Here is a 14667-nt window from a genome sequence, read left to right as displayed (position 1 = left end):
GGATGATCAGAGGGATGGAATACCTCTCCTATGAGGAAAGGCTGAGGAAGTTGGCTGAGATTTCAGCCTGGAGAAGAGAAGGCTTCAGGAAGACCTAATTACAGCCTTCCAGTGCCTGAAGAGGGACTACAAGAAATCTTAAGAGGTATGTAGGGATAGAACAGGGGGAAATGGCTCTAAACTGAAATAGGGCAGGTTTAGATTGGCTATTCAGAAGAAATTCCTTAATGTGAGGGTGGTGAAGAACTGGCACAGGTTGCCCAGAGAAGTTATGGATGCCTCATTCCTGGAAGTGTTCCAGGCCAGGTTGGATTGGGCTCTGAGCAACCTGATCTAATGGAAGGTGTTCCTGCCCATGGCAGGGGTTTGGAACTAGGTGATCTTTATTAAGGTCCCTTCCAACCCCAACCATTCTATGATACAGTAATCAAGATAACCAACTACCAGTGTACCTCAACTTTAAAGCTGCCTTATTATCAGGTAATTAGAATGAAAATTTATTTTTCTGTAACTCTTCACCAAAACATTTTTACTATTTTGTAGCCTCTTACCAGTTTTTCAAACCTTCTTCCTCACCTTTTACTTGCATGTCCCTATCCCAACCTCCACAACTCACTCCTGTAGATTAAAATGCCACTGCTGTCATAATTTCAGACGCCATCTGGTTTGAAATCTGGTCAAGCAAAATTAAGCTAATTAAGCCTCTCCCTCTTCTGTTCATTAATCACTTTGCTGCAGAATACACTTTATTCCACAACATTATGCTACAAAATAGCAAGTTTTACTTAAATTTTTTTTTCCGATTTGACTACAGAGATAATTGATTTCAAATTGCTCTATTCTTTTGTTAGTACCAGCATGAAACAAAAGTTCTACAAGTTTTGAACTGTCCCATTCATATATTGGAGAATGTCCTAAGGAGATTCCCAACCTTTTCTTCACTAGTTGCTTTAGCAGAAACATCTATCTTATGTACTTTATTCTCAACCCAAATTCACCTATTAGAAAAAACTGACATTAAAAGCTGGTCATCCACCAAACAACAGGAGTGCCCAGGGAACATCACACAGTCCAACAATTCCTATAAAACTTCAGCATGGGCACTGAAGAAGCACATCCATTAATCAGGATTACCACATTAATCCTGAAGCAACAGGAAAAACTAGCAATAGTCGTTGTACCTATAACAGGAAGTGACTTGCTCAAAACAATCTCCTAGGTCAGCAGCAGAGATGGGAATAAATAGTCTAATCATTATACCTACCAATTACATCACAATACAGACCTCTGAAATAATCCCACAGTTTCTTTGAAGATAATCAGACTTGTCATCAAACATAGTATTGCCTCTTCAATTTAAAGACTGAAATTTTAAAACTTCAACCCATCAAGCCTTACACACTGAGTAGCAGATTTAGAGAACTGAGTTCCACAAATCATGTCCTCCACATCCCAAGAGGGGCATCAAATGCCATGTCGTCCCTTTCCAGCACGAGAGTCAGGGACGACACACAGCTGCTCTTATGCTACCCACCTGCCAGCAAACTGCCCTGCTGTCACCTGGACCAGTGACTCAATGTACAAGATCCCTCTTTCCCATGACTATATGGCAGGTGATAGCCCTCTTTCTCCCATGCAAGGGGAAAAACAGATTAAAAAAAAAAAAAAGAGAAGTCTAAAAATAGTCATAGGGGTATGTTTTAGTTTTTTATAGGAGAAGGGTAATTGCTTGGGATCCAGGACAACTCACTCGAGGTTGTGGTTTGTGCTCTGCCCAGAATGACGAGTACCTTTTCTAAAACGAGCCTGCAAAACATCTAAATTCAGGCCATGTAGTCCTGGTTTAGTGTCTCCTGTACCAGTCCCCACCGCTCCCAGGGCAGGCTTTGCTCCCTGGATGATAATATTGCCTGTCCTAGATTACAAGCCAGCTGTGCCAGAGGGGACATACAGGAGGCTTTGCCCTCCATAAGTAATGCACAGCTGCTCTTTCTTAGCTGAAGACACATCAGAGGGACCCAGAGCAGCCAATAAATTCAGCTTTCCTCACACTTCTCAAAGGCTGAAGAAAATTTACAGTTGCCCTTCAACACACTTTCATTACGTGGGTGGTACAAGTTGGATTCAAAACTGAAAAGACAATAGTCTGAAAGTAATTTTTAGCAACAGTGTCAATGGTACTTTCTCACAATCTAGAAGAGGTGGAATGGCTATAGAACAGCTCTTAGAGATTTTATGTCCTATATTTTAACACATTAAATCTGGCATTCTTAGCAGTATAAAGCAAGACTTAATTTTCCTGTAGTGCATTTTACCAAGCTGTCTACTGGCAAAGGCTGACATGGTCAGGACAGTAACTTTTCTGTTTCCACAGAACTCAAAACTTCTGTGAGGGACCCCCCATAAGACAGATCCATCTATGACATTCACTCATTTGCGAGGCGGTTCTGATGAGCACATTTCCCCATCTTCTCCAAATTGTGCATAATACCAACTTTCTTACACACAGTTCTGAATACACAGCTTTCCAGGAATTTGCCAAGTTTCTCACATTGCCTAATAAATACCTTTGTGGGGTGCATTTCATGCTCATTTGGATCAGATATCTATTTTTAGCTTTTGCCAGTTAGACAGTTTGCAAGGTTAAAAGAACAAAAACAAACAGAACCAACCTCCTCCCTCAAAACAACTGGTGCATAGCTTGACTTGCTCTGTATTCACACACACTTTTTTTTTTTGAAAAACCACTCTAATGTGGGAATTATGTTTATTCAGATCTGTTCCAAGATGCTATTTTGTTAAAGCATATTTGCAATTGCAAAGTTGTAAACAAATTAAAGGCTTTCTCATTCCTAAAATTCAGTCTTGCTGTGGGGAAGCTGCCAGTAATGACAGTAATTTATTTTAGCAAATAGCACGTTCTGACTAGGCTAGAAAACAAAGCCTACTTGCTCTTAAAAATAACCGCCTTTGAACTACCTCTCCCGAGCTCAAGGAGTTCAGATTGAGTCTCTTTTTTCCCACAGCACCAGTCCAAGATGCATGAGTCACAGGCACCATCTCTGCTCCTGCAGGGCACCCCTTTCCCAGTTCCATTCCTGCTCCAGGGTGACTCTTGCAGGGTCCACACTGGAAACAAGCAGGTATGCTTAATTATACACGTATGCAGCTCAGCTTCACCATCTCACAAAAGTACAGACTTAAGAAAATAGGAAAAATAGGAAGATTTAGATTACATGTTAGGAAGAAATTATCTACTGTGAGGGTGGTGGGGCACTGGAACAGGCTACCCAGAGAAGCTGTGAATGCCCCATCCATGAAGGTGTTTGAGGCCAGGTTGAACAGGCCTTTGAGCACCCTGGCCTAGTTGAAGGTGTCCCTGACCATGTCAGGAGTTTGGAACTAGATAATCTTTAAGGTCCCTTCCAACCCAAACCATTCTATGATTCTATGAAATTCAATTCAAGTCACTAAGTAAGAACTTGGTTTAAGGGAAGAGCAGAATCCTACTGTTTCCTCAGGATCTCATATTCGAACAAGAATAATCTTGTTTGCCAGATCTAAAACACAATAACTACACATATATTACTAAAGTTTAGGGTTTAGGGTTGGGTTTCTCTGGTCACTATGGAATCTCAGTCCGACTTATTCTGATCGCCCATTGCTTCCTTTTATACAGCAACCTTGCCTGTTCATATTATCCAAGGGTACATATCTGAAAGCCCTTTGCAGATTAGCTGCCTACTTTCTTTCTTTTATTTAAACTTTCCTCTGAAGTTTTGATTATTTTATCGTTTTCTAGCTAAGTCACATCACACAGAAGTAAAATTATTGTGTAAATGCTCCTGTTTTATGATAGAGGAACATAGCAAAAAAATCACTATCTACTTGCTACGCCCCTCATATGGGTGCGTGCTGCATGCACAGACAGGTGACCCTGCAAGCCAGGGACACATCAGGGCTCTCCGGGCTCAGCAAGGCTCGGGTGAGAAGCAGGGCTTGCTCAGCACATATGGGCAACCAGAGAGAATAGACTGGAGCCAGCTAGGCAGGCTGATAAACTCGACAGAGCAGGACAGAAACTGGTCTGAAGAATAAACACTCTGAGAAGACAGGAGAGATGGCTAAGATAGACCAGAAGAGAGGCATCAGGTCTAGGAGGAGCAAAATTTAACTGGGGCATGGAGGGAAGGGTGACTACAGGAGAACTGAATGCAAGCTATGGGGAGACAACAGCTTTAGGCAGGCGCAACAGAATGGAAAAGCCTGAAAAAGCAAGAGTGTGGACTGCTAGGAAGAACAGAGGGAAAGATGAGAGAGAACCAATATGAAGATGAAGGCAAATAAGGAGAATGCATAGGAGGGGAGTGGCTAAACCGAGAAGGGATGAACAGAGAAGGAAAAGCATAGAACTGGAAATACAAAGTGGAAGAAAAATGGACACAAGTGAAAGATGGAATGAGATAAGGGTCTAATGGATAGGACAGACAAGAGGGCAGACTTTAGTAAAGGCACAGTGAAAGGCATATGGAATCTAAAGGAAAATGACACACTGAGAAGGTAAGTTTTTTCCAACAAGGTAAAAGTACAGATCTCACATTAGTTTTTAAAAAAGCTGACAAACTTTTAAGTCAGCTGTGCATTTTTCATGTAATGGAAGCTTCTTTCAGGAACAAGCCAGGGGAGCACAGAGCAGGTAAAATAGGAATGCCAAGCTGTTCTTCTGGGTGCCATTAAGTTTCTTACCTCTCAGGCAAACTAGGTATTGAAATGGCATCCTCTTAGGCTGTCTTAAAACAGCTTATTATATGATCTAAGGTAAACCAAACATTTTGGAGAAGGGGAAAAGGTTGTCTTATTTCACTTTGGCCCAGATCTTCTAAACCGATTGTGCTGATCACTTGGCAAATACGCCAAGACTGCATGTGCCTTCACTTCATTGTATCTCACATCCTCGTCAAATGGCCCTACTAATTTTGCCTAGAGAGCTGCTAGAGACACTACAAAAAACAGTCCTTCCTAACAGAAAGAGGTCACAGAGTTCAGTGATAACAATGAGAATGCTGATTAAAACCAGCTATTTCTATATAAGTAGTATAAATTGTACCATATATAGGATTTTTAATGAGCTGGTTGAGATTTTTTTTATGTTTTAAAGTAAAGCCCTTTTAATTAATTCGGAACTTGCATGGGAATATACTAATTTTCATTAAAATGCTAGTGGCTTTCACTGAAAACAGCCACCAAATTTTCCTCCTTAAATCCCAAATAGTTTACTTTAAAGTGACTGAAAATCAAATCTCTTACCTGTTGGGAACAAATACATGATTTTTCCTTTTTTTAATTATTTTTTTTTTTTTTTAAGTTATAGGCAATCCACAACCATGCAGGCTGTTTAGGCATATGTGCATGTGTGCACATATGTGTTACCTAGAAGTTGAACCATCACCAGTCACAATTCCAGCTTTCTACATACTTGGAGGCACACACAGACAATTCATCAATGTGCACCTGGTAAGATGGGCAAGGGCAGATGTAATGCTACAGCTATACACATTTTTGCAAGATACTTCTGGTATTCCAACAATCCAGGCACACTATTCTAGTACAGAATACTAGATACATACTGGACACCTACTAAGCTTATCATCACATTTCCCAAAGGAAAATCTTTTAAGGAAATAAAAATATGAAAGAACTGCATCTGAAACAATCACACTTTCACTAAATCACTTCGTCCCACCATGTCCAGCCCTACCCTGGTCCTATCAGCAAAACCAGTCTTCCTCTGAGAATTTGCCCTACTGCAGGTGTCTAATTAAGGGGCTTTAAATCATCTAACTAGTCACAACATCTTTTTTCCAAAAGAATTGTAAGCCATGCATAATACCTCCAACAAACCCATTTTCCTTTGTTGTCTCCGTTTTGACACTGGATTGATTAGATGTCTTCATCTTTGAGGTATTAATGGATTCCAAGAGGGAGACAAATTCTAGAAAGTTAGATTCATTGGGCATCTGTCCTTCTTTAGCTTCTAGATCTGATTTAGAAGTTGGTAAGGTCTTTTCCTTGTCAGATACCTCCACAAAGTTCTTACTTAAAAGCACATCTGTCCCACTGTCTACACTCAACACCCGCATGTGCCTCTTTTCATGAGCAGTTCTACAGGACTGCGGGTCTAGGTTGTGCAGGTCTTCCTTAGAAGTTAAATCTACAGTCTGGACATTTTCCGAAGCATTTTCCTGATTTGGCTCTGAACAAGTGTTAGTTTCTAAAGGAGTATTTGCTGGGTTGCTGTGCTCCTTTACTGCATCACCCGATTCATAGCCAGAGCACTGGTTGGATGACAGCTCTGCCCTTAACATTTCTGGAGTTCTTTCGCTTTCACTAAGTTCTGGACAAGTCTTACCTTTGCTGTCATCAGACAGGTCAAAAGTGATAACAGGGATTCTGAGCTGATCACTAGTTTGCTGACTTGGCCAACCTGCTCTAACTACATCAGAGTCAAGGGCTGAGCTTGTTCTCTCAGTTTCCAGATCCTTTAAGTGGACAGATCCCGGTAGGTCGCTGAGGGTGGTGTTTGGTGTAGTACTCATTGTGATAACAATTTTAATGGGCTCACATAGCTGGTCTCCAGGAAGTGAGTTGTCCACAACTGCAACAGCAGTCTCGCTGTCTGAGCAATCAAGGTCCTCATTGGTATTACTGGCATTGCAAGAACCTTCCACGTGCTCGTGATCTTTGGTCGCATTGCACTGTGGGCAGTTACTGGTAAAGCCTGTCTGTGGTGATCCATCTGGCAATTTCTCTCTTTTGTAGCTTTTAGGATTACTCAAATGGTCTGAAATAACTGAATTTTCACTGTCCCATGGCTCTGAAGAAACTCCAGTCCTTAAAATATCACCTTGTGATGAAGAAATATTGGAGAAGTTTTTAGCTACATCTCTGTCCACAAGAATATCTTGGGATCCATGCTGTTCGTTCACTCCTTTTTCATTTATTTCATTACCAGAAAGTGTTTCCATAGCAGCTGGTTTTGTCACTATTGCTGATGTGGTGGCACCTGAAGTGGAGGTTGTATAAACAGGTAATATATCTGCTTTGTTACAGGGTGAGGTAGACGAAACTGGTGGTGCAGCCTGGTCCTCTAATACCATAACACCTAGTTAGAAAACATATGGAAGTCAGGTCTCACAAACATGAACACTATGCATTACTGAAGTATGATTTTTAGCTAGCAAAATCTGATCCAGAGGAAAGAAAGCACAGATGATGTAGCTGATTAAAACAGTTCCTAAGCAAGGAGCTTTTTCCTAGCTACATAAGTAATACTGTAAAAGCAAGCTGGGACCCTTCCAGGTCAGGACAGGGGCAGCAGCATGTCTATTTAATTTAAGTAATCAAAATAGCTCAAGAAGCAGCTAGTATCAAAACCAAAATGTTTTACAGAATTATCTCCCTTTGTGTCAAGCAATGAGTGAACAATGGTTTAAGGGATTTATAAAGCCTTTAAGATACCTCTAAGATCTTCAATAGTTTCCCGTGTTGGCAGCTCCTAAAAAATAAAAGGAAATGTACAAGGTTAGCATGGGCATTTATTACATTCTGCTGGGAAAAAAAAACAACTATCAATCAAAGGTTAATTACAGCACTGGCACATTGCTTAACATCACTGAAATTTGAACATGTACCTTTCACAAAATGCAAGGGGTAGGTGAGGGAGATGGTTATAGAACAGTCATGCTCCAAATCGCATCACTGCAATTGTGTGTGATGTTTGGGGAGGGGGAGAAAAAGAAAGATCTGGTTTTCTTTTAAGAAAATAATTTTGCAGTGCCTAATCCTGACACATTTCTTTTTTAGTCATTAACAAAAAAAATGTGTTCATCAGTTCCACTTTCCCAGCTATATGTTTCAAAAGCACTAAAATGAAAAGTTTGGTGTCTAGTCCTTGGTAACAATTTCTCAAATGAAAACCAGAGGACAGAGACACTAAATTATTATAGAATCATTTAGATTCCAAGGAATCTTTGGAGGTTTTTTAGTCAGAATCCCCTCTGCCACACACACACACACACTCAAGGCAGGTACAGTTTGAGCAGGTTGCTCAGGGCCATCTCCAACAGAGTCTTGAAAATCTCCAAAGGTGAAGATTTCACAACTTCTCTGGAAAACTTCTTCCAGTATTTGACCACTCTCTTGGTAGGGGAAAAAAAAGAACAACAAACAAGCAAAACAAGTACACACAAAAGACATTAAATCTAATTGTTCTAATTGTAGCTTTCCATGGCTGCAAGTTGCAGCCACTGTTTCTTATCCTGTCACTGGGCACCTCCGAGAAAAGTGTGCTCAATCTTCTGTGTATCTTACCATTAGAAAGCTAAAGACAGCAGTAAGCTCTTCTTCTAGTCTAACGAAAGGTTTTAGCATCATAATTGCTAAATCATCCCATTTGCCTGTCCTCATACATCATGTACCTCATTCCTCAATCACCTTGGTGGCCTCTGCTGGTTTCTCATCAGCAGGTCAGTGTCCACGGGAACTAACTGGGGAGCTCAAAACTAAACACAATACTCCAGAGGAGTACTTCAGGAGTCTAATTTCAACAGCCTAAGTGCATAATAAGGAATTAAAGCCATTGGGAAAAATGAATGCGGCTCTCTTCTGACTGACAGGCACCAAAAACAAGAGGAAATAATTATTTTCTAAAATTTCACAGTGGTATCCTGCCAGCATGAACAGGAGACTGCATTTGACAAGACCCAACCTACATGTTTGGAAGTGGGAAACTAGGATAAGATCCCAAGAAGAAATAGGTTTGCAGAATGGACAAATACCAGAATACTGGAGACTAGGACAGAAACAAGGTGAAAAAGTATTTTACCTCATAAAAAAACCCAAAACAACTATTAATGTCTGTGAATCATACAGATGCTACAAAAGGGTAAAAACACTCCAGGAAATGAGGAAATAGTTCTGATTCAGACCAAGATTTTAATAATTTGTAGTAAGTTGGAATAAGGTGGGGGGCATGGAGGACTATGAAGACAGAATGAAGTATCAAGTAGCCACTTATTCAGAGATCACTAACCATCCTCTGCACTGATTGAGGCAGGAGTCCTGTAGAAAAAAATAGCATGGGATCACATAATTAAACATTTTATCACAGTATACATAGGGAGTAGTTTAAGATTACACAGTCAGCATTATTCTGTTTCTTAATTTTTTGAATACTTAACTTTTCAATCTTCTCATGAGGTTTTCCTATTGTTTTCTTTAATAACATTTACATACATCCCCTTCATCACTTCATACACTATTGATTTATAAAGCATGGCCAGTGGCATGGAATGCACATGCATATACTTTTAACCTCCTGTAGACATCTCCTAGATTTAAACATTTTTTATGCTTTTACGTTTAAATACTCAAGACATGTTTGGTTCATTTTATAAGCATAAGTCTAGTTACACAAAATCAAATTATTAATGTTTCAGGAGCAGATCCTTTCAGAGGCAATGAGAGGCTGCTCTGATTGCATTAACCTCTCCCTTCTCTCAAAGCAGCCACAAAAAACTAATTGCTCTTGGCAATATTTACAAAGGCTATTTGCCATCTACAGAGCAGACAGATCCCTCTTAAGAAGGGCAGAATTATGCATACCAGTTTCAGCTCTGCAAAACCAGACCTTGAGGACAAGGCTGACTGACAGCAGTTGTATACCTAGTAGATGCACAGAATAACCCTTCCTCCTTGGGACAGACCTACAATCCAAGTGATCAGTACCTGGCAATACAAAACTCCGTGTGGTGAGCTACGGACTGCATAAAGTGAAGACACTATTACAGGAAAACCACATACTAACCATTGCTCCAGATGAGTTCTGCGAGTGCAGAGCCTGTACCCTTGAACTGTCGTGAATTGTTTGGGTAGAATCATTTTGGCTGGTCTCAACGACGACATTATCCCCTGTGTTATTGCTGAAAAGCAAGCAAATTAAAAGTAAGGCAATGCTTCTTAGCCCAGTGGACCACAAGTGTTTTGGGAAGTAGGTGAGGAGTAGAAACAGAAAAGGAAGAAGTAGCACAGCACAGTGAAGTGACAGCACACCCTTCCCCTCCAATGATAAAAGCACAGGGCTGTAAAAATACTGTAACCCCCTTCTGCACCTCCCTCCTCACCACAACAACTTGATAAAAATAAATGAATAAAAATCCCTCAATATAAAGTTATTCTGGTGCTTCCAGAAGTAGAGCTATGAGAAATAAAATGACATCTCTTCAAACTCCCTATGCGTATATAATGCCATTTAGCCTGCCTGACACACACACAGATTTATTGGCAGAAAAAAGACTGTTTGGGGCTTCTTATATAACAATCATATCTTACTCCTTTCACAGTTTTTGCTTTTTATGTCCTTGCGTACATATTGATTATCTAACTGCCTGTTTATTTACGAGCCTCCAATAAAACGACTACTTGAAATGCAATACAATGTGTATTAATATAATCATTAGACCACAAAATAAAGTTTTGGCTCTGGTTTGGGCAAAGAAAACATATATCCATTACTAATCTAATATGTTATAAGGCAATTTGTTGATCACTTTCTTTGTGGGTGTATTAAACTATCCACTAATTCTTTTTGCACATATTTTCTATGAACTTTTCCATGGATATAAGCAAGTATTTTTGGACAAAGTTTACTAATGAGAACCTACAAATGTTATTTTTCTCAGGCACAACACATCAAAAATTCAGTTAAAAAGAAAACAAGCATAGTGAAATGTCAAAAAGTGGGGGATTGGGCTTTTCTGTTTGTTTACGGGGTTGTTTTTTTGCAAAAAACTTTTTTTAAAAACCCTACAGTTGTATACAAGCTATAAAATTTTTTATCTGGGCATCTCAATCATCTTTCCACAATGTTTTTTTCCATAGTCAACTGGCCTCAAAAACTTGTTTAACCAACCTGTCAACTATCAGGGTCTGTTAAAAAACTCTGTCACCTGTCTAGTCAAAATAATAATAAGTTCTTTATTTTCTGATCAAGTACTAAATAATAGAATGTTGTGCATTCACAAACCAACCTAGGAGGAACAGTCATGTGATTTAGCATGCAAGTTTTAAGTGATTCTACCTCTATTTCTTCATCAAAACAGAGTCTGAAAGGCATAACCCCATCTAAAATAAAGACCTTGTATGGTTAGTGGCACATATAAGAGACATTTCTCAGAAGAGTCGCAATGCAGTCAGACCTTGACATCCCCACCAACGTCACTGCCAGAAGTATAACACAGATGTACATGTGTAAAGACACCAAAAAAGCAGTAGCACAAAGGCACATAAACAATCTTAATACTACTTAGCTGGCACAGAGATAGCAGTAGCAACTACAAATGCACCAAAAAATACCCTAAGTTCTTTCATACAGAGCTCTCTGTTGAAGCTTGACTGGTAGTTTTAACAGCTACTCCGTTTAAGCTTTGTTTAGACATTTCTATGCTTCTGTCACTACTGGATGTACCTTATTTCAGCATTTTTCACATCTGTTATAACACTTGAGATCACTGGAAGCCACTTAACAGCTTCACTTGTTTGTATGACTCAGGCTTGAAAAACCAGCAGGAGAGGTCTCCATTCATTCCAAAGAGTGTACAGTGGTACATTCTACTTAAACACAAATCTGCAAAATGTCAGTACTAGTCTTCAGACCAATACTATTTTAACTTCATTACATCACAACCTGGACTGATTATTTGCAGCAAACAATACTTGGCTCCTCAGCAGAGAAGCTACAAATACCTACCAAATGCCCTCGACAAATTAAAGTGGTACTAGCTTTCCTCATCAACAGGACCACAGAAGCATCAAAAGCAGTCACAATAAAACATGAGGGGGAAAAGCAACTAACACACCTAAGTGTGATCTAGGGAAGTTACTCCAAGCACACAAAGGCAACACGAGCTCAGGCTTCAAAAGCTGTGATATTAAAGTGTTTTCTTTGCCAAAGGTGCGTGCCACTTCCTCGCCTCTTCCCAGAAGGTAAGCACAGCAGGAAGAGGAAAGTGCACGCATGTGAAGCTTCCCCAGAAAAACTTCTCCCAGGTTTTCTCCAGAACCTTTTAGCAGCTCCAGTATCATGTCTCCTCTTATCACCTCCGTGGTACCCAGCTGCTGCTCCACCTCTGAATCAGGTGCAGCTCTGTCTGCTTCACCAAGAACATGCTTCAGCTACAGAATATAAAAGCACTAAGCAGGTTTTTAAAAGTGCCATTCCTCACACAACTGTAAGGAGTTTTCATGCAGTCAACAGACATTTCTGCCATGCAGGACCATAGTGCAAACTCATCCATTTTACAGAACGTGCCAGCAATGCAACGAGAAGCTTACCTACAATTAGAGGACTGAACTGCTTCTCCTTTTTGAACCTCTTTACATTGCCTTCCATTTTGTCTTGAGAGCTTTTGTTGAATTACTTCGCCTTTATCAAACATAAGGTGCAAACGGTAGCTGATCACCTTTATTACCGTGAAGAACACTGTCACCAAGCTGCAGTACACAAAAACTGTAACTGCATTTGCTGGAAAAGCCTACAGAAGGAAATTATAAAGACATAATGACAACAGTTTGCTTTGAGAAGATGCTGCTAAACTTTTTAAATACACTATATAGATGGAGTTCTGCTCACAAAAATAAGGTCTAGAAGTTTCTTCAAATTTCAAACCATTTCACCAGATCTATTCGTTTGATTAGCTGTGGACATTATTTATTATCAAAAATCAGTAAAATCTCACAATTGACAAACATTGTAAAATTTTTTAAAATACTGCATTGCCATGTTAATGCAGCTGCAGCCTTCCCTAAACTATGAATTTATAAAAATACAGACACAAAATGAAACATTAGTTATCTACAAACAGGAAATCCCTCAAGAAAAATTCTGCCATCTTAGCCTGAATCTCAGTTATGACTCAACAGTAAAACGCAGTAGTTTGCTGTCCTTTTTCTAACACCTCATAACATGTTCCCAAGTATCTTAAGGACTGAAGAATTTCAAATAATTAGTCAGGACTAGTCAAAACAAATTAATAAAATGCATTTGGAGAGGCAACCTGCCCTGGCTTAGGCTGGAGGAGTGAATGATTGGCTGTGTGGTGCTTAGTTGCCAGTTGGGGTTAAACCACGACACAACCTCTTTGAATTCTTTTCCTGAAGTACCTAATTGTTAATTTGCAGCTGTGTGTGATCTGTTTGCTGATCTGGGATGAGCACCATAGTTCTTAGTCATTAAAATTAATTACAGTTCAACTATACTCTGTAAAGTTCTTTCACAGACAGGACATACTAACAACATTTTTATATATAAATGCTTCCTTACACTAAAGGGCAAATCACAGCAATGGACACTCGCAGTTATAACCAAAGTTAGTCGTTATAGTCATGGAACACCCTTACGAATTGTCACAACACAGCTGCAGTCTCACAATTAATCCAATCTCTCCTCAAGTTTTAGGATTTTTAAATAGAGCTTTACTATTTCCCTGCACAGCAACAACAAAAAAGCCAAACAACAAGCAAACCAACACCAAAAAGTAAGATTTTCAATACTAAGGATTTGCTAAAAGAGGTTAATTTTTAAGAATAGTCTTTACTTTGGGACTAAATCTATCATTTTTTCAGATTCATAAATAAATCACACTGACCGCACAGGTAAAGGGAAGGGAACAAGGCATTCTTCCTTCATCTTTAAAACAAGCCACTGCATTTATCTTGATGTTGAAATTAGTATGTTGAATCATTTCTGTGTTGTTACAAGCAAGTAGGTTGCTATTCTGATGCTACTTTTGGCTTAGTGGGACCTCATACCCTCAAGACGTACATGTGAATATTTTCAGGCAAATCCTTTTTTGTGACTGATTCAGACACAAAGAATCTATTGCACAAAAGCAGAGAAGCTATTTAGGATGTAGGTATTACCAATGATCTCTAATATGACAGACATGACTTTCTACAAGTTGAGGCTTAGTCTGTTAAGAGTACTTCATGGTACTATGTATATACTGACAGCATACCCTTCAGTCATCTAGTGATTCTGGGCCAGAAAGAGGATCCACTTGCAAGGTCATGTTCTCAGGGTATAAGGTTTGGTGTATGAGTTGAAGAATTTGTGGTTTATGACTAATGTTTTTGCAAAATGAGTTAGAAATTGCTTGGTTTCACATAGAATGATATCCAATTATCTGTAATGACTTGTTTAAGAGAGATTTATTCACCTTCCAAGGAATCTCTTAAATTATACACTAAAAGGCACAGATCGACCGCTCGTTATCAAATAACAGCTCAGAATGATCCACTAGAAAAGAAGAGCTTTATAGGTGACATTCGTAATGCTTCATAAATATTACATGAATAATGTCAAGAGGACACAACAAAAATAGACTTCCAATGGTGCAGTCTTTGCGTGCATAGAGGATGCTACAAAACAGACTCAAAGGAAGCTCCTAGATTTCAAAGTGTAAAAGAAGGCCAGTTTTAGCAAATGCTGAGTGCTGCATGTCCTCATCCCTGCCTTGTGACCAGACCTACCGGAGCTGTGCCCTGAGCCAGCCTGTGGTCTCCCTGCCCATCTGTCCAAGATACACAGCGTTTTAGCTGAACACACGCTGT

At 39.6% G+C, this 14667-nt stretch overlaps 1 protein-coding gene across 3 annotated transcripts in view; it reads right to left on the bottom strand.

The window, feature by feature from the left end:
- Positions 1 to 14667, bottom strand: part of PCNX2 (pecanex 2) — a 156010-nt gene that overhangs the window by 137144 nt on the left and 4199 nt on the right. The window contains exons 2-5 of one of the 3 annotated variants that reach the window (XM_050314395.1): positions 12391 to 12590; positions 9866 to 9980; positions 7519 to 7555; positions 5891 to 7162 (exon numbers count right to left, since the gene is read on the bottom strand). In XM_050314395.1, the coding sequence (XP_050170352.1) occupies positions 5891 to 7162; positions 7519 to 7555; positions 9866 to 9980; positions 12391 to 12590 (1624 nt within the window). Of the gene's footprint in view, positions 1 to 5890; positions 7163 to 7518; positions 7556 to 9091; positions 9121 to 9865; positions 9981 to 12390; positions 12591 to 14667 lie in introns of those variants that run through there. The other 2 variants (XM_050314397.1, XM_050314396.1) reach the window with 2 other exon arrangements.

Source organism: Myiozetetes cayanensis, unplaced genomic scaffold (genome assembly GCF_022539395.1).
Source record: "Myiozetetes cayanensis isolate MyiCay16 unplaced genomic scaffold, myiCay2020 scf2-11, whole genome shotgun sequence".
Lineage (NCBI taxonomy): Eukaryota > Metazoa > Chordata > Aves > Passeriformes > Tyrannidae > Myiozetetes > Myiozetetes cayanensis.
This window is presented reverse-complemented; position numbering and strand designations above follow the sequence as displayed.